Consider the following 21183-nt stretch of genomic DNA (forward strand, 5'->3'; position numbering starts at 1 on the left):
TCACTGATGAATATAGATGCAAAAATCCTCAACAAAATACTGGCAAACAGAATCCAACAACACATTAAAAGGATCATACACCACCATCAAGTGGGATTTATCCCAGGGATGCAAGGATTCTTCAATATACGCAAATCAATCAATGTGATACACCATATTAACAAACTGAAGAATAAAAACCATATGATCATCTCAATAGATGCAGAAAAAGCTTTTGACAAAATTCAACACCCATTTATGATAAAAACTCTCCAGAAAGTGGGCATAGAGGGAACTTTCCTCAACATAATAAAGGCCATATACGACAAACCCACAGCAAACATCATTCTCAATGGTGAAAAACTGGAAGCATTTCCTCTAAGATCAGGAACGAGACAAGGATGTCCACTCTCACCACTATTATTCAACATAGTTTTGAGGTCCTAGCCACGGCAATCAGAGAAGAAAAAGAAATAAAAGGAATACAAATTGGAAAAGAAGAAGTAAAACTGTCACTGTTTGCAGATGACATGATACTATACATAGAGAATCCTAAAAATGCCACCAGAAAACTACTAGAGCTAATCAATGAATTTGGTAAAGTTGCAGGATACAAAATGAATGCACAGAAATCTCCTGCATTCCTATACACCAATGATGAAAAATCTGAAAGAGAAATTATGGAAACACTCCCATTTACCATTGCAACAAAAAGAATAAAATATCTAGGAATAAACCTACCTAGGGAGACAAAAGACCTGTATGCAGAAAACTATAAGACACTGATGAAAGAAATTAAAGATGATACCAACAGGTGGAGAGATATACCATGTTCTTGGATTGGAAGAATCAATATTGTGAAAATGACTATACTACCCAAAGCAATCTACAGATTCAATGCAATCCCTATCAAATTACCAGTGGCATTTTTTACAGAACTAGAACAAAAAATCTTAAAATCTGTATGGAGACACAAAAGACCCCGAACAGCCAAAGCAGTCTTGAGGGAAAAAAACGGAGCTGGAGGAATCAGACTCCCTGACTTCAGACTATACTACAAAGCTACAGTAATCAAGACAATATGGTACTGGCACAAAAACAGAAACATAGATCAGTGGAACAGAATAGAAAGCCCAGAGATAAACCCACGCACCTATGGTCAACCAATCTATGACAAAGGAGGCAAAGATATACAATGGAGAAAAGACAGTCTCTTCAATAAGTGGTGCTGGGAAAACTGGACAGCTACATGTAAAAGAATGAAATTAGAACACTCCCTAACACCATACACAAAAATAAACTCAAAATGGATTCGAGACCTAAATGTAAGACCGGACACTATAAAACTCTTAGTGGAAAACATAGGAAGAACACTCTTTGACATCAATCACAGCAAGATCTTTTTTGATCCACCTCCTACAGTAACGGAAATAAAAACAAAAATAAACAAATGGGACCTAATGAAACTTCAAAGCTTTTGCACAGCAAAGGAAACCATAAATAAGACGAAAAGACAACCCTCAGAATGGGAGAAAATATTTGCAAACGAATCAACGGACAAAGGATTAATCTCCAAAATATATAAACAGCTCATTCAGCTCAATATTAAAGAAACAAACAACCCAATCCAAAAATGGGCAGAAGACCTAAATAGACGTTTCTCCAAAGAAGACATAGAGATGGCCAAGAAGCACATGAAAAGATGCTCAACATCACTAATTATTAGAGAAATGCAAATCAAAACTACAATGAGGTATCACCTCACACCAGTTAGAATGGGCATCATCAGAAAATCTACAAACAACAAATGCTGGAGAGGGTGTGGAGAAAAGGGAACCCTCTTGCACTGTTGGTGGGAATGTAAATTGATACAGCCACTAAGGAGAACAGTATGGAGGTTCCTTAAAAAACTAAGAACAGATTTACCATATGATCCAACAATCCCACTACTGGGCATGTATACCCTCAGAAAACCATAATTCAAAAAGACACATGCACCCCAATGTTCATTGCAGCACTATTTACAATAGCCAGGTCATGGAAGCAACGTAAATGCCCATCGACAGACGAATGGTTAAAGAAGTTGTGGTACATATATACAATGGAATATTACTCAGCCATAAAAAGGAACGAAATTGAGTCATTTGCTGAGACGTGGATAGATCTAGAGACTGTCATACAGAGTGAAGTAAGTCAGAAAGAGAAAAACAAATATCGTATATTAACGCATGTATGTGGAACCTAGAAAAACGGTACAGATGAGCCAGTTTGCAGGGCAGAAGTTGAGACACAGATGTAGAGAACAGACATATGGACACCAAGGGGGGAAAACTGCAGTGGGGTGGGGATGGTGGTGTGCTGAATTGGGCGATTGGGATTGACATGTATACACTGATGTGTGTAAAACTGATGACTAACAAGAACCTGCAGTATAAAAACAAACAAACAAAACCACTAATACTAAACTTTCATTGGGTTATTTGTATGGAAATATGTTAATATAAATGTTTCAGATATTACATGAAATTTCTAAAACTCTTATATGTTTTGGTATAATGTTGTAAGTCATAATTCTAGTTATTACTTTAAAATGTAAAAAAAAAAAAAAAAAAAAGGATCAACAGTTATAAATATTACAAAAAGAGAAATCAGAGATCAAGCACCTCCCGATAAAGGAACACACCAACCCCAGCTATGAAATAGTTTTGCCAAAAATATTAGGTCAAATGAATCTGATCAAGCCTCTAGATCCAACTATCAATTTACAAGAAATACATAGGACTGAAAAACATACTAAACGCCACCAGGGGGATGCTATCAGTGAGACACAGACAGTAATTCTACAGGGTCAACAACACAATCTCTTCAACAAATAAATTACAAAGGGGGGGGGGGGTGGAAATCCATGAAGGAGACAATTATAATTGAAGAAGACATATTAACAATGTCAATGAGTGGACCTAATTTGGATTTTAATTCAAACAGACTGAAATAAATTGTTCTTTATGAGGAAACTGAAAACTTGAACACTGTCTAGCTATCTAATATTAAGAAATCATGGTTAATACTTTAGCAACAAAATAATGTTTTACTATGAATTTTTAGGTCCATATCTTTTAGAGATAGTCACTTAAATAATTACAAATGACACCAAAAGAAAAAAATCTAATCAATGATGATCTGCAAAATCTCTCCCTAGAAAACTGTAAAACATTACTGAAAGTAAACCTAAATAACTGAAGATATGTATCTTATTCAAATCAGTATTAGAAAGATGTCAATTCTTAACAAATTTCCACATTTTTTTTTTTTTCTCTAAAACTTACACAGTAATGCAAAGGGACAAGAATAGCCAACGTACTCTTAAGGCAAAACAAGGTAAGCGGACTTGCTCATTAAAAGTTTATAATAGGGCTTCCCTGGTGGCGCAGTGGTTGGGAGTCTGCCTGCCAGTGCAGGGGACACGGGTTCGAGCCCTGGTCTGGGAAGATCCCACATGCCGCGGAGCAGCTGGGCCCGTAGGCCACGGCTACTGAGCCTGCGCGTCTGGAGCCTGTGCTCCGCAACAGGAGAGGCCACGATAGTGAGAGGCCCGCGCACCGCGATGAGGAGTGGCCCCCGCTTGCCACAACTGGGGAAAGCCCTCGCGCAGAAACGAAGACCCAACACAGCCATAAATAAATAAATAAATAAAAGTTTATAATAAAGCTTAATTAAGTAAAATTAAGCAACGTGATATGGGCAAAGAGGTAGGCAAATGATCCAATAAAGAAGAAAGGAGTCCAGAAAAAGGTCAGTGTATTAAATGGACACTAGATTTATGACAAATATGGCACTGCAGACCATGGAGAAAGGATAATCTTTTCAATAAACACTACTGGGGTAATTACATCTCCATTAGGGAAAAAAAATGAGACATGGCCCCTACATCTTACTCGTGTACAAAATCCATTCCAGGTTGGCAAAACAGTGAAGCCTCTAGAAAAGGGATTGGCAAACTTTCTGTAAAGAGCCAGATTTTTCTTTGCAGGCCACATATGGTGTCTGTTGCATATTCATCATCATCTTTTTTTCAAAACCTTAAAAAAAAATGTAAAAACCTTACTCTTGGGCAGTATAAAAACAGGATACAGGGTAGATCTGCAAGCTGTGGTTTGCTGACACCTGTTCTAGATGTTAAGATAATATATTTATAACCTGCAGCAGGGAAAGGCTTCTTAAATGAGGCACAGACCATTAACCATAAAAAATACATAGATGCATTTATGTTAAAAAATAAATTCTAAACAAGAATAAAATAAGAATTTTAAAGACATCACTAAGAGAGTCAAAATGCAAGCCAAAGTGGGAGAATGGTTTATATCCAGATTATATAAAGAACTCACTACAAATCAGTAAGAAAAAGACAACTAACAGAAAATGAACAAGAGTCTTTTAATAGGTGCTTCCCCAAAGAGGTTACTTAAGCATCTACTAAATATATGAGAAGGTGCTCAATCTCACTGATAGCCAGGATATTACAAAATAAAACCACAAATGGCCTTCAATACACACACACTGCAACGGCTAAAATGAACAGCACAATCAACACAAATGTGTTGGCACAGACACAGAGCAACGTGACTTCCATACGCTGGTGGGGGCGTGTCATTTTGCATGACTGGCTTGGCGTTATCTACTCACGTTAAGCTCACGCATAATACCCTGAGACTCTTGAGACCCACTTCAGGAGACAGACTCCACAAAAACGCCCTCGCATAACACAAAGAGACACATGAATGATCATAGCAGCATTATTCATAAAATGCTGTGTGTAGAAGCAGGCCTGAGGCTGCTATCTTTAGAAAGGCCTGCTTACAAGGTTGGCCCCCCGTGGAATCTGGGAACTTGGATTTCCGGACAGCTCTCATCATTTGCTGATGAGAATGGCTCACTGTACCTTACCTGTTTGCCAAATTTTTTCTCTACGGCTTATGTCAAACACCCACTTTACTTGTGAAAGTCATGAATTTGGGCTAGGCAGAGGGTGTTTTAGGCACTGAGTCTCTAAGCTTCCCCGGTAGATAATATGTCACATGGGTTGTCACACCTCACTACTGGGAAAATTAAGTGCGTCCTGTGTGACTTCGCTGGGAAAGGACTCTTGGAAACTTGCTCCTGGTTTGCTTTTTCCCTTTGCTAATTTTGCTTTGTATCCTTTTGCCATAGTTAAGTCACAGCCATGAGCATGAATATAATTCCTGTGAGTCCTCCTAGCGAATCACTGAATGTGGGGATGGGCTTGGGGAGCCCTGACACACAGGCCTAAACTGCTGAAAAAAATGTCCATTAACGGGAGTTCCCTGGCGATCCAGTGGTTAGGACTCGGCGCTTTCACTGCTGTGGCCCGGGTTCAATCCCTGGTCGGGGAACTAAGATCCCACAGGCCGCATGGCATTGCCAAAAAAACTTCTTTAAAATAATAATAATAAAAATGTCCATCAACAGTAAAATTGTGACATAGTCACACATTGAAATACCACCACAGCAATGAAAAAAAATACCAAAGATGCACACAAAATTGATGAATTACGAAGACATGTTACGTGAAAGAAGTCAGACCCAAGAGTAAATGCTATGTGATTCTATCATACCATCAAGATAAATGGCAGATAAATCAGTGATTTAAATATTAAAAAGAAATATAAAACTACTACAAGAAAATATGGAAGTATTTATCTGATTTCTAAAACCAACTGAACGGTAAAGAAATAAATACGGTATTTTTGAACATGTGAAGATAAAAATTGTCTGCCTCAAAAACTGCATGTGAAACTGAACAGCAAATAATGAAATTGAAAAAAAATTACAACAATGCACACAAATAAGAAAACAACCTCCCTAATAGAAAAAAAAAGGACAAAAGGCATGAACAGACAATTAACCGCCCCCCCCCAAGAATACAAAAGACCAATAAAGATTTGAGGACAAAAACTACAACCTCAAATGAGATACACTTTCTATGTAAAACTGGGGGAAAAGTTTAAACTAGCAAATGAGAAGAGATACATTCTTACATTCTTATGTTAGAAGTGAAAATGGTATTCTTTTTGGTAGACAGAGGCAATATGAATCAAAAGTCTTAAAATGCACACACTGCTTGATCTAGCAAAGGGATTTATTCAGTGTAACCGTAAAAAACCATAAATAATGTACATGTCTAACTAGAAATTACTGGTTAAATAGAACTATGGAATATGCTTACAATGGAATAACTACAAACGCTGAACATGCTATTATTATTTATCTCTGAAAAGACATTTATAATAGATTAAATGAAAATAAGTCAAACGTAAGCTTCATGAAGGTGGAATTTTATGTTTTCATCACAGCTACATACCTAGCATCTAGAATCATACACTATCAGGTAGTATAAAGTCAGTAAATATTTGCTGAATAAATACATGAAAAAAGTCACTTAGGTAAAATAACCCTACCCGCCCTCCCACCCCCTCCCACCCCCACTTCACTCAGATGAGTAGGAAGTCTAGCAGTAAGATATACACTACTATGTTCATAGGATTATCTCTGAATGATGGGAACTGTGAGTGATGTTTATTTTACTATTGGCTAATATTATCTGAATATTCTACAGTGAACATATAATACCTTTCCCCCCAAATATATGTACATGCTTTTTTCCTTAAGTGAATCTATGGAGTAGGATGGATTGCAAGGGGGAAGGAGGCAGACGGAGAATTTATACCTTTTTTTTTTTTTTTTTAAAGGGAAGGGGGCAAGGAGGTATAGGGCTGCTTCTCAACTTTTAAACTTTTACTCTTAGATAGGGATTTTTTTTTTTGGTTTTTTTTTGTTTGTTTGTTTGTTTTTTTAATTTTTTAATTTATTTATGGCTGTGTTGGGTCTTCGTTTCTGTGCGAGGGCTTTCTCCAGTTGCGGCAAGCGGGAGCCACTCTTCATCGCGGTGCGCGGGCCTCTCACCATCGCGGCCTCTCTTGTTGTGGAGCACAGGCTCCAGACGCGCAGGCTCAGTAATTGTGGCTCACGGGCCCAGTTGCTCCGCGGCATGTGGGATCCTCTCAGACCAGGGCTCGAACCCGTGCCCCCTGCATTGGCAGGCAGATTCTCAACCACTGCGCCACCAGGGAAGCCCGAGAATTTATACTTTTTATCTTAAAGGGTTCTAAATGCTTGGTTTATTTATAACTAAGACATAACTGTGACACGTGCTCCAGACCACTCATGAAATGAGAGCAGAGACGGCAGAGAGATTTACTCAGAATCTGTACGCACGATCATGTCAACACCCCCTCCGTCCCCGCCAGTCAAACTCCCTCACTCACCTTCTCTCTCCCTTGCCCAGCATCTAGGGACACTTTGGCCTGTGGTATTCTGATTGCACAATGGTTAAAACCATGAATTTCATATTTATAACTGTGCCAGTAATTATCCTCGTTAATTAAAGACTTTAAACATATTCTTAGTAAGAGGTTACAAATTCACCTTAGGAAACCTATATCCCAGAAAATTCAAACAATTATTATGTTCCCTCAAATAGCAATCTCCAATTATTATATGATATAGCCCAAGTTATGTAACAAAGAACTTACCCACAAACTCCCAGTATTTTTTATACTCAGCAGGAAATTTTCGTAAATGCAACTGATGGAATTTCTCTTTGTTTGGAGAGCTGGTCCATTCCTGTGCCACCTACGTAAAGCAAAAAAAGCAAATTAAGAAAGCAAAAACATCTGAAAAGCCAATGTTAAACAGCAAAATTTTCCACAGTAAGCAACCATAAAATCCAGAACCTAGAATTCCCGTGTGACCCAAACATTAAAAATTAATTTGGGACTTCTGGTTTCCAGCTTGGCATGTAAGAAACTTAGAAGTTGCCACTCCATCCTAACAAGTAAAAAGAGACAAAAAGGTGGATACAGACAATCACAACTTACCAGAGCAGAAAACTCTTAAGTAGAAACCTCCATGCCAGGAGGAAAACCTGAACTGGATGTGACAAACTGTTGGAGGCTCAGCATGAACAACTATCTTAAAAACTCTAGGGGGACCCAGTCATAAGAGGGACCCCACACTTTGGTGAGTTTTACCTCTAGGAGCTCTAACAGGCCCTCACAGTGAACACTGGAGAAAATTCCCTGTGTGCTTCCAGCGGGGGTGGGGGGTTGGTGGGGACTGGGGAAAAGGAACCATTCTGAAATACACCAGAGCATTCCTGACCTTCTTAACAAGGCCTGATCTATGAGAAGCTATTTTACCAGAGTCAAACTTGCTGGGATTTTATCAGAGCCTAACCTACTTGAGGGAAGAAAACCAGCTCCAGCCCATTCTAACCATCCTGTCTCACCCACGGAGGTGGGGGGAAACTAAGAAGCATGTGGTGTAAAGTTCTTAGTCCAGAGGCAAAGGCTCACTAAAAGAGTGACACCTTATCATAGGACCATGGAATGATCTCCCTTCCCCCATACCTCATTTCTATATCACTAAAGGCCTATTTACTGCTGTTCCTTTTATTTAGTAGATTACGTCCACCTTGCAACAAAAAATTACAAGGCATACTCAAAGGCAAAAAACACAGTTTGAACAGACTAAAGCAGCACTAAAACCTGTCAGATATGGCAGGAATACTGGAATTATCAGGCCAAGAATTTTTTTTTTAAACTATAGTTAATATACTAAGAGTTTAATGGAAAAAAGGAGACCATGAAATAATAGATGGATAATGTAATGAATGAGATGTAAAGTAGAAAGAATCGAAAGGTAATGCTAGAGATCAAAAACACTGTAACAGAAATGAAGGATGCCTCTGATGGGCTCATTAGCACACTGGACATGGCTGAGGAAACAATCTCTGAGCTTGAGGCTATAGCAATAGAAGCTACCAAAGCTGAAAAGCAAGGAGGAAAAAAAAAATGGGGAAAAAAAACACACCCCAGAATATCCAGGACTGTGAGACAATGACAAAAGATGCAGCATACACATAATGGGGATACGAGAAGAAGAGAGAGAGGAAAAGAAGCAGTATTTGAGGCAATAATGACTCAGAGTTTTCCAAAATTAACATCAGACACCAAACCACAGATCCAGGAAGCTCCGAGACCCAGCAGAAAAAATGCCAGAAACTACACCTAGGCATATCATATTCAAACTTCAGGAATATGAAATATCAAAGGTAAAGAAAAAAATCATGAAAGAAGCCTGTGGGAAAAAACACCTTATCTATAGAGGAGGAAAGATAAGAATTACATCTAACTTCTCCTCAGAAACCATGCAAGCAAGGAGAGAGTAGTGAAATATTTAGACTGTTGAGAGAAAAAACCTACCAACCTAGAATTCTGAATCCTGCAAAATTATCCTTTAAAAGTGAAGGAGAAGGGCTTTCCTGGTGGCGCAGTGGTTAAGAATCCGCCTGCCAACGCAGGGGACACAGGTTCGATCCCTGGTCCAGGAAGATCCCACATGCCACGGAGCAACTAAGCCCGTGAGCCACAACTACTGAGCCCGTGTGCCACAACTACTGAAGCCCGTGTGCCTAGAGCCCGTGCTCCGCAACAAGAGAAGCCACCGCAATGAGAAGCCCGCGCACCGCCATGAAGAGTAGCCCCTGCTCGCTGCAACTAGAGGAAGCCTGCGCACAGCAACCAAGACCCAATGCAGCCAAAAATAAATAAAATTAATTCATAAAAAAAAGAAAAAAAAAACTCAACAGTAAGAAAACAGACAACCTGATGAAAAAGATGTGCAAAAGACCTAGACAGACACCTCACCAAAGCAGATATACAGACTGTAAATTAGTATATGAAAAAATGCTCCATATCTTATGTCATCAAAGGAATGCAAATTAAAACAATGAGATACTGTTACACACCTATTAGAATGGCCAAAATCTGGAGCACTGACAGCACCAAATGCTGCCGGGGATGTGGAGCGGTAGGAAATCTCATTTATTGCTGGTGGGAATGTAAAATGGCACCATCACTTTTTCTTTCTTTTTTTTTTTTTTTGCCGAGCCACATGGCTTGTGGGATCTTAGTTCCCTGACCAGGGATCGAACCTGTGCCCCCCCGCAGTGGAAGTGCAGAGTCCTACCCACTGGACCGCCAGGGAATTCCCAAAATGGTACCACCACTTTGGAAGACTGTTCGGTGGTTTCTTATGAAACTAAACATATTCTTACTGTAGGATCCAGCAATAGTGCCCTCAATATTTATCCAAATGAACTGAAAACTTACATTTATGTTAAAAACCTGCACATGGATGTTTATAGCAGCTTTATTCATAACTGCCTAAACTTGGAAGCAACCAAGATGCCCTTCAGTGGGTGAACGGATAAACAAACTACGGTACAACCAGACAATGGAATATTATTTAGTGCCAAAAAGAAATGAGCTATCAAGCCATGAAAAGACATGGAAGAACCTGAAGTGCTCATTACTAAGTGAAAGAAGCCAATCTGGAAAGGCTACACACTGTGTGATTCCAACCATGTGACATGCTGGAAAAGGCAAACTATGGAGACAGTAAAAGGATGAGTGATTGCCAGGGGTGAGACTGGGGAAGGGTGAACAGGCAGAGCACAGAGGGTTTTTAGGGCAGTGAAAGTACTCGGATACTAAAGGACTGATACATGTCATCATACGTTTGTCCAAACCCTTAGAATGTACAAATCAAGAGTGAACCCTAATGACAACTACGGCCTCTGGGTGGTAATGACGTGTCACCACAGGTCCATCAGTTAGTTGTACAAACGTACTACACTGGTAGGGGATGTTGATGATGGGGGATGCTATGCAGAGTTTCTCCAGCTCGCTGCAACTGGAGAAAGCCTGTGCGCATCAACCAAGACCCAACCCAGCCAAAAATTAATAAATAAAATAAATTTATACCAAAAAAAAAAGAGATAAGTACTGAGTACTATCTCCAAAATTTACGCCCAATGAATTCACTTCTCTTTATTTCCATAGCTACCACCTAGATCAAGCTACCATCATCTTTCTCCTGGGCTACTATAATAGCCCCCGACAGGTCTATTGCATCCATGCTTACCTTTCTACAGTTATTCTCTAATGAGCAACTAAGAATGTTTCTTTTAAAAAAAAAGTAAACTACTACATATTGCTACTCCCCCAGCCTAAACACCAACCAACTAAAAATCCTCCAACATCTTCTCACTGTACTGAGAATGAAACCCCAACCTGCACTTACAGGGTTGTATACCATCCAGCTCTTGACTGATTTCTCCAATCTTACTTCATTTCCCTTTACCTCTAAGTTACCTCACTCCAGCCACATCAGCCTAATCTCTTTGCTCACACATGCTCAGTTAGGCCTACCTCAAAACATTATAGTCTTGACCCTCCCCCCTCCTCTGCACAAAACCCTCCTCTCCTGGCTCTCAGCCTGATCTCAAAAGCAGCCTCCCAATGTCGCTCATCATATCAACCTGTTTTGTTTCCTTCACAGAACAAATTATAATTGGAAATTAGCTAAAAAACGGTGCAATCTCCCTATAAGGGGTTTGGGCACTAAGAATCACAGCTGGTACTCCAGAAGAGCCCCCTTTCTGCCTGCTCCTTGTCTACACAACCTAAAAAGCGCCTGCCAATTACACTCTGCATATACGTGCATGCACACACAGGTAACAGAAGGGGACTGCAGACAGAGCCAGCAAACCGAAACTTTAAGAAAAAAGAGTATTTGCCAAAACTGACCCAAAAAATTGGTCCCTGTCAAAATAGTGCACATTTATCTAATACTTTTGTGTGTTAAACGTAAGGATTAAAAACTAATATATCCTCTATCAGTCACATCAGTACACAAAAGACTCATATTTCTTTTTTTTTTCCCCACACAGACTGTATTTTATTTTTACAAGAGATAAATCAACTGACACCAAGCATTGTAAACGGATGACCACAACAAAAGCAACAATGATTGCAATTACCAAACACGAAACACACTCATACTATGTCATAATATTGACATTCAGTCCAGTAATCCTCCACTGTAACAGCTCCTTTACTTTGCTGTGAAAATTGATTTGTATATTTTTTGCCTCTGAGTCCTTGTGGGATTTTTTTTTTTTTTTTTATTCAAGAGACTCATATTTCTAAAAGTTGAATTTGCTCGTTTGCCCTTTGGGGCAAGGGATAATTGTACGCAAGGTCATTGCATTCCACCTGCAATAAGACATAATAACTGGATAACCAAACACTGCATTTCATGTCCTAAATAGGATACCAACCACATTTTTGTCAAAGGACTCTAAACACACTTCAGCATTCCATTAACAAACAATATCATGAAGTCAAATTACATCCAAATGAGGGTAAGAAGCCTTGGCCCAAGACTTTGGTTGATGCCACAGTCTCTGGCTTATCAGAAAGAATAAAAATTAAAAGTAATCAAGGTATCTGAGAATTCTCTGGCAGTTCAGTTGTTAGCGCTTTCACTGCTGAGGGCCCAGGTTCAATCCCTGGTCAGGGAACTAAGATCCCACAAGCCACACGGTACAGTGGGGAAAAAAAAAAAAAAAGTAATCAAGGTATATTAATAATACCATTAATAAATGTTGGCCTATATAAACTAGAAATGCTAAAACAATGCTGTTTCACTACATGGTTAAAAAAAAAAAGAACAAGATGAAACTTCATGGTAAAGATGACAGATTGAACACAGGCATTTCCTTTCATTCCCCCTGAAACCCCACTAAAACACCCAAGGGATTTTTCACAACAGGATTAATTCATTAGGATGAAGAGAACAGAAGAGGAGGCAAGAGTATCAAAATCTGGGAAGCTGGTAAGCAGATGGATGAATGGTTAACTAACTCAGGAAGTCCAAGAAGCTGAACTCTAAGCAGGAAGCATCTGACATACACCTCTAAAAGGAGGAGGGCTGAAGGGAGACTGCCCCTCCCTGTTCCTAGCAAAAAGCTATAGCGGTTTCATCTCTATCAAGTGTGACAGTCTCTGGCTGTGGGGCAGCAGACAGAGAGGGGATACTGTACTTAAAAAAAAAAAGGTGGGGGGGGGAACGTCCCTAGTGGCGCAGTGGTTAGGAATCCGCCTGCCAATACAGGGGACATGGGTTCGATCCCTGGTCCGGGAAGATCCCACATGCCGCGGAGCAACTAAGCCCGTGCGCCACAACTACTGAGCCTGCGCTCTAGAGCCCGCGAGCCACAACTACTGAAGCCCTTGTCACAGCTAGAGGAAAGCCCGCGTGCAGCAACGAAGACACAACGCAGCCAAAAATAAATAAATAAATAAATTTTAAAAATAAAATAAAATAAATTTTTTAAAAAAGGGAATTAAGCAAATGTTTATATACTGAATGCCTGGACCCTTACCTCTGCCCCCACCCTCACCCCACAGTCAGCTCCCCATCAGGCCTATGCTTTCCAGGCAATCGATCTGAAGATTCTTCTTGGGGAAATCTGATCTCACTAAGAGGGGGAAAAAAAAAAAAAGACTAAAAAGAGTGACATGAGGGTGGGAATGAGGCTTCCCAATAAAATGCCAATGGTCAACAAGCCTATCCCTTTCACTCAGAGCTTCTAATCTGTTTTAAAATCTTACATGTAACAAAATATAGATAACTATACCTAAGCATATAATCTTAATATAAAGAATGAAACTAATTTGGATTTCACCATGTGATTGGTGTCCTTCAGATCACATTTGACGTCCACAGTGCAAATAATAAAGGACCAGTTTAGTAAAAGTATCTGTTTTCCTAAGCATCTCTTTTGACTTGTCATTATTTAAATACATCCTCTTTTCTTATAGCATTAAAAAGTTGAGATATATTTCACAATATAAAATTCACCACTTTAAAGTGTGCACACTACAGTGTGTTTTCAGTACATTCACTATTTTGTGCAACCATCACCATTATCTAATTCCAGAACATTCCCACCATCCCAAAACAAGCCTTATACCTATTAGCAGTCAGTCCTAATTCCCACGCCCCCACCCATCCCCTGGCAACTACTAATGCACTTTCTGTCTCTACGGATTTGCCTATTCTGGAAAATTCATATAAATGGAATTACACAATATGTGGCCTTCTGTACCTGACTTCTTTCACTTAGCATAATATTTTCAAGGTTCATCAAAGAACAGGTAAAAGTACATATGACGGGTCATTCCTTTTAATAGTAGATTAATATTCCATTGTATGCATATACCATGTTTTGTTTATCCATTCATCTCCTGATGGACATCTCGGTTGTTTTCAACTTTGGCTATTATGAACAATGCTCCAATCTGCTTTTTAGTATCCTGTTCTTAAATGTGAGTAAACCACCAAAAATCATTAGACACGTGAAGAAAGGAGTTAACATGAAAGGTCTGCAGACACTAAAATGAATAGGAAAAAAGCAACTGGGAAAACAGGGACGATGCAAAGAGAGGAAAACTTTCAACTAACTTTAAACTCATCATTAATTAACTTCAGGTAATAAAAAATACCATGTACATGAAAAAAGCACAGAATCCTATAAAAAGGAATAATCAGAGAACAAGAGTTCCGTGAAACTAAAAATATGCTCAAAAATTTTTCAATAGACTCGGACGCTGAGAAAGTCTCCAAGGAAGTAGAACGACGACAACAACAAAGACAGACAGAGATGGCAAAATAGAAAGAAATTTTAAGACAGGCAAAGTTTCAAAATTTACCTCCTACACGTTCTTTTCTCAGGAAGCTTGAAGGATGTGCCTTACTAAAATGAGGGGATGACAAAAACAGACAACCCTGGGTACAGGAGACAGAGATCCAACACAGGAAAGAAGGAAATGCAAGCCCTAGGATGAGGATGGTGAGCATTTCAGGTTAAACCATCCTAAACCAAGAAGATGAAATTTATCAACTATCTGATGTGCCTGATCATACTGAGAGACCTAAACATCCAAGAGACAGTCTGAAGCTAATTTAGTAATAAGTACATAGAAAATTAAGTAAATAAAACAATAAATCCAGAGAAACCAAAGAGTCGGAAACGAAAAGTAGTTACAGCTACCACATGACTTAGCCGCGGACACCTTTTATATAGTCAAAATAATAACAAATACTGACCTAGAAATTACAAGACTACTCCATAGTGAGGATGGGGAAACAGGAGAGGTGTGTGTGAACACAGGGCTGGGAAGAGAGGGTACTTCCTGCACTGGGTAACTACAGAAAATGTCTAGAACTGAAAAATTCACAAGTCAAAATAGTGGCATGTTATTTAGAAATATGGAAGTAAATAACAAAAGGATCCATCAAGGATCAAAAATAATTACTTGGGGAGATGAGAGTGGCTGCTGTTTTTTTTTTATAATGGGCCTTCCACAAGTATTTGACTATTTTAAACTTCGTGTATATACAAAAGGAACTTGTGCTCATTCTGTTTTGAAAAGGTTTTGACTACAGAAATGTCCTGAAGGAAGAAATCTTAAAGAGAAACATATAAATACTTCTTAACTAAGGGAAAAATAAAATCACAAATATGTGTCCTAAATTTAAGGGCTATGAATAGCTTCTAAGCGATTTAGTGCTTTCTGGAAAGGATAAACGTTCAAGAAAAAAATAAGCTTCAAAATGAAGAAAATCTCTATTTTCCCCAGCTTATTTAACCGTATACACTGTTCAATGAACTAACAATTTTGTAAGGTAAGAAAATCATTCTTGTAATACTATTTCACATTGTTGTTAAGGAGAGAAACTGAAGACCCTTTATCAATCAGCTGTTTCTAATGCTTCTGAAACACTAGTAAAATAATTAAGACAACAGCTTAAATTTAGGGCATAAATTGACACCAACTTGCCTCTTTGTGCAGTACATCTCCTTTGCCTTTAACAATTCTAAGCTGGATCTTTGCAGTCTCTCTGCCTGGGATATACTTCCTATGGCCAACTCCTTCTACTCACTCTGGTCTCGGTGTGAATACCATCGCTCACAGAGGCTGTCTCACCTTTCAGTCTAAAGTGCCCGCTCCCTTTTGTTCTAGATCATTCTAGAGCACTCTAGAGCCTTTTGTCCTGATCTGAAATGATCACTCCCAGAAGGCAGAGGCCTCGTCTGTCATGTTCACCACTTTACCCCCCAGGTCTGTGATAGTACTTGGCAAGTATCAGGCACCCAAGTATCTGCTGACTGAATACATGGGTATTTACCTCAGTGCTCTTGATTTTGAAAAGTCTTATTGCACGCTCACGTTTTGGGTTTTATTTTTTTAAAGGAATTTGAAAAAAAGTAAAAATCTACCTGCTTTGAGAACACCAAAAACATCCTTCAAAGCGCAGGTGAATGTTTACAATAAAGAATTAACTAGCTGTTTCTCTGAGGTTCAAATTTAACTGGGAATCCTATATTTTACTTGGCAATCCCAGTCGGGGAGTAAGAAAGAGAAAAGAACCAGAATGGGATGTGTTGGGGTAGGGAGGCAGCTAAAGGCTGCTATGAAGCATAAGAAGTTGGGAAGACAGATGAGAAATTTGGGATTTATTGCTTTGTGCTGATCAGTGTAACTTGCCCTTTGCTACCTCCTCAAGAAAACTTCAGTAAAAGTTTACAATACTTTTCAAAAAAATAAATGCAGATGAGAGACTACGTCCTCTGAGAAGTCTTCCTTTATTTTACACTGAAAAACGTTTCCTCCTCCTGTGCCACCTCTGGACTTGGTACATTAGCACTCTGAATTGTGTCTGTAAGCTCCAGAAGGGCAGAGTTTAAGTGTTTCCTCTGTATCACCAGCATCTAGAACAGTGTCGGGGACAATGTCTGTTCAACATGAAATCTACAAGCTACATCTAAATCAAAATGCGATCAGTTATTTTAGCTGTACTCAGCATGGTAAAGGTAATTTCAAAGTCTGAACGTATATGATTAGAACATATACTTACTGTTTCAAAAGTATTCAGTATCATCAAAGGGAAAAACACATTAAAATAATCTCCACAATCTTGAAATCTCACAGGCACATGTCTTGCGATGGACTGACAAAGAGTTGACGGGGGTCCGCAATGATCAAAGTTCACAAACATTTCGTATTTCCATTTCAAGATCTCTTTAACGAAGGTGTCAGAGATGGACTGTGCTGACAAGAGAATGTTTACTGGAGAAGTAGCCAAGAAAGATCTGTTTTCACCAAATGGAACTTCGTAGCCTTGCCTGTTGGAATTATTTGGAGTATGAGAACGGAGAACGTTGCACAAACCCTTCACTTCAGCCACTGGCTTCTGAGACACCAGAGAGGCTGGCTGTGGTACTTTCAAAACAGATTGTACCCCACTTGACTTATTTTTCAGAGTTGGTAGGAGCGCTGACGTATTTTCCAAAGACTTGGAAAGACCAGCAATTCGTGAAGTACTACTGGAGCTAAAAATCTTAGCAGTGGAAGGTCTAGAAGGTTTAGATGCAGAGAGAGGCAAGCCAGGTTTACGAAATATATCTTCATCTGCTGCTTTAGCTTCAGAGTGTTTTGAACAGTATTCACCCTGGTTTTTCAGTGTTTCAACACAATCTTTGTACTTACATTTTGTGCTACTCAAAGATTCCAACTGAGGCCGACTCACAGAATCTTCTTCTACCTGGACTGTATCTTTTCCATGAACTACTTCAATGAGTTTATCATTCTCTTTCTCCATTTGTGAACATAAATCCATATCTTCAGGATCACATTGTGTTAAAAATATATTATCTTCCTCTATGTCACTGCTGGATTCAGGCTCTCCCTCTTTCAAAGCTGCCACATCTAAATGATGTACTGTTAGGTCACCTCCACCTAAAGGGTCCCCTGAGGTAGAAACAACTATTTCATTTGTTGGTATTTCTCCACTTAACACTACAGAATTACACTGGTTCAAAAGACAAGTGTCATCAGCTACCTGAGAAACATATTTTGCTTTCGTGGGTTCTGTTTCAGAAGACACACATTTTATTAACTGTTTTTCCTTACTTTTAGCAGTTACCTCAGCTCCTCTTTTATAACTATAATCTGACGTATCTGATTCTGGCACAAATTTGTCAGAATTCTGTGCTGCATGTGGCCCGGCTCGTGCTGTATCTGTACTTTGATAATCAAAACATCCTTGTCTGTTTTGTTGTGATCTGGGTCTCCTCTGCCTTCGCAACTGAAGGTCTTGACTCGTCAGCAGTTTCTTATTATTTTTGACAGAGAGAGTCTGAGGAGAAATTAACTTAGTCTTTTTCCGGGTATCAACTACTCCAACAGTTTTGCCATGGTCACGTAACTGAGCTAAACACTCCAAAGATCGCTGGGATAACTCAAATGCCCTACGAGGAGCCTTTTTCAGACCAAGTTTCTCAACCGTTGAAGTTGGTTCAGGACACTGGCGAAATTTCTTTGGTGGCACTATAGCAGGAGTTGTTCTACAACTTAGGTAATTTAAACTTTTACTCTGTCCTGTTTTGGTATCCGAATGTGTTTTTTTAGGAGTTTTAGAAAGTGAGACTCTCCTAACAGGTTTGGAATAAGTGCGAAGCTTTGGTGGAGACCTCTTCAGGGAAACAGTAGTGGTTCTCTGAATGCTTGAACTGGGAGTTGTAGTCCTTATGTCTATACTTTTAAAATCATTTTCAGTCACATCTCTCTCATTAAGAATATCAGACTGGTCCTCACTTTTGACAGGAGATGAAGGCCTTACAGGATCTTCAGCCATGGCAGCTTTCTTGTATCGTTTTCTCTTGGGTTTCTTCACTTCAATTTCACAAAATTTCTCAACAGAAATACTACTACTGTGTGGTTCTGCGTGTTCCTCAATGCCCTCTGCTGCTTTTTTAATGACCTCTTCAGGTACATAATCTGTATCATAACCCCCATCATTTGTGATATGAGTCAAGCACGAATTTTCTTCATTCTCTTGAACTGAATTCTTGTTGTCTGGTTTCTGATCTTGCCAAACTGAAAACACTTCACATGGACTTTCAAACTCAAAAAACTGAGAATCAGATTCCTCAAACTGCAAAAGGGACCTTGTATTTTCTTCCTTTACCTTCTGTTCCACATTTGTGTTAGCTATTGAAGTATGCTGCTCTGGACAGTCTTTCTCAATGCATGTTTTATCCTGTCTAATGTGTTTCTTAAAACCCACAATTCTTTCATCATCATTTTCATCATCTTCATCAGAATCTGAAATAATAATAACCTGTCCACAGCAGGTTTCCCTGACACTATTTTTGTTGGCTGTGAAACGTCTTCTATCATCTTTAACTTTTCTTTGTAGCTGGGATAGACTTTTTTTTTTAGTTGAATCTGATGGGAACTTAGTAACACTGGCTTGAGCTATTAAAGATAATTCGTGGAGGTCTCTGTCTATCTGAGAATCTGTTAAGGTGTCAGAATTATGACTGATGCTAAGGGCCTGTTCTCTTAAATTAGAAGAAAACTGAACGGTACTCCTGCTAATTTCCGTATCTCTTGATTCAAGTCCAGTCACAGGATCTTTAAAGGGAGGTGTTTTCTCCACAAAAATATTGGTCACTTCTGTAAATGAGACCAAATCTTTATTATCAACATGACATTCCAGTATTTGACAACTGATTTCAGGGGTAGAGAAAATGCCTAACTCTTCTTCCTTTACTTGTTTCTTTTTCAGCAATAAACTGTTTTCAGATTTTTGTTCTCCATTTTTATCATCCAGAATACCATTAGGGCCTAAAGAGGGATTGTGTATGAAGCCATATCCTTTCTGACCTCCTGTATCTTTCTTTGAATAGAAACTTTCGACGCTAGATACAGTCAGGTGTTCCTCTAAAGTGATACTTTTCCTGTGCTGCTTTTTTATTACATGTGATAACTTAGCACAGATTTCATCTTTATGTGCCTTAGTTTTTGCTTTTGAGGTTTTGCCAAGAGCATCATCCTTTAAAGAGAAATCCTCATTGGATGTGGACACCTTTTCCAGAGAGTCACTGCTAGAATCAGTCCACAGACGTGTTGATGTTATTATTCCTCTGTCAAATACCTTTTCTGGACCACTTCTTGAAGTACAATTCTGTGGGGTATATGAGGAATTCTCTTTTACAGACTTATGCTTCCCTGTACTTATTTTAACTTGGCCTCGAGCTCTTTCATTAACAAGCCTTTTACTACTCGGCTTCAAGCACAACTCAGCTGAGAAATGGTCTTCGAGTTTCAAATCTTTTATATAAGTTTGCTCATTATCCTCTTCTATGGCATTATTTGCTTTGCTGAAAATACTCTCTTGCACTTGACATGCATCAGCTTTCATTGGTTCTTTAGAGAATGTTGGGCTGGAGTTTTCCAGACAGTGTCTGTCTTTTTTAGACTTCTTCCCTGTTTGTTCACTTTCTTCATTATAAGATGCAGGAGGAGTCAGATCCACAGAAGTGCTACATTGAGGTACTTTGAATGTTGTGTTTCTAATAATTTGCTTTAAACAAGTTTGTAACTCATGGGTTTCCTGACTAGTCAACTGCCAACCTAAAGATAAATTTCCTCGCAGGAATAAGTTGAGCTTATCCCAGAATCGCTTACAAAGGGTCTGCTGCCCAAGCTGATAGCCTTCTTTAAGGAGACTTCTGATCAGCTGCACACAAGCAAGTTGTACAGAGTTAGATGGCACTGAATGCAATGACAGAGATGTTATCATTGTTGTGCCTTTGGCGCAGTTTCCAGACGACTTCTCAGAACTCCGTGCAAACGCGGTGGTGGGAAGCTTGGCACATTTTACGACGGCTTCCACCCACTGCTGGGAACTAACCCACAGCAAATGCAAACACTTTTTATTTCTATGAAGTTCAATCACTGACACCAAAATGAGAAGGAAAAACTCAGTGACTGTGTCACACACGGCGTCTGTCTGGTTGAGGACGTCTTTGACTTCAGAATGCAGATGATGAATAACCTCCACTATATAAGCCACACCCAGATCCTTAAGATCCATGAGGGACTGCACAAAAGGGATGAACCACAGAAACGTGCTGTTATGAACACGCATGTCTTGACCGATATCTGACTGAAGCACATTAGCTAATGTTTCCATTTCTTCATACATGTTAGGACAATAATCTGGGCAAATGGCTGATCTCCACCCTGAATCCTAAAATGAAAGAGATACTGACACTCAGATAAACAAGCACCATTCATGCCAGGTTTAACACACAAGTTGCAAACAAGAAAATACATTGCTCAACTTTCCTGTTTTGATGTACAT

At 39.2% G+C, this 21183-nt stretch overlaps 1 protein-coding gene across 4 annotated transcripts in view; it reads right to left on the reverse strand.

Annotated features, from left to right (window-relative positions):
• Positions 1-21183, reverse strand: part of SETX (senataxin) — an 84155-nt gene that overhangs the window by 36886 nt on the left and 26086 nt on the right. For all 4 annotated transcript variants that reach the window (XM_059925908.1, XM_059925907.1, XM_059925905.1 and 1 more), the window contains 2 exons: positions 16888-21069; positions 7590-7689 (listed from right to left, as the gene is read on the reverse strand). In XM_059925908.1, the coding sequence (XP_059781891.1) occupies positions 7590-7689; positions 16888-21069 (4282 nt within the window). The remainder of the gene's footprint in view (positions 1-7589; positions 7690-16887; positions 21070-21183) is intronic.

Source organism: Balaenoptera ricei, chromosome 6 (assembly GCF_028023285.1).
Source record: "Balaenoptera ricei isolate mBalRic1 chromosome 6, mBalRic1.hap2, whole genome shotgun sequence".
In the NCBI taxonomy this organism is placed as follows: Eukaryota; Metazoa; Chordata; class Mammalia; order Artiodactyla; family Balaenopteridae; genus Balaenoptera; species Balaenoptera ricei.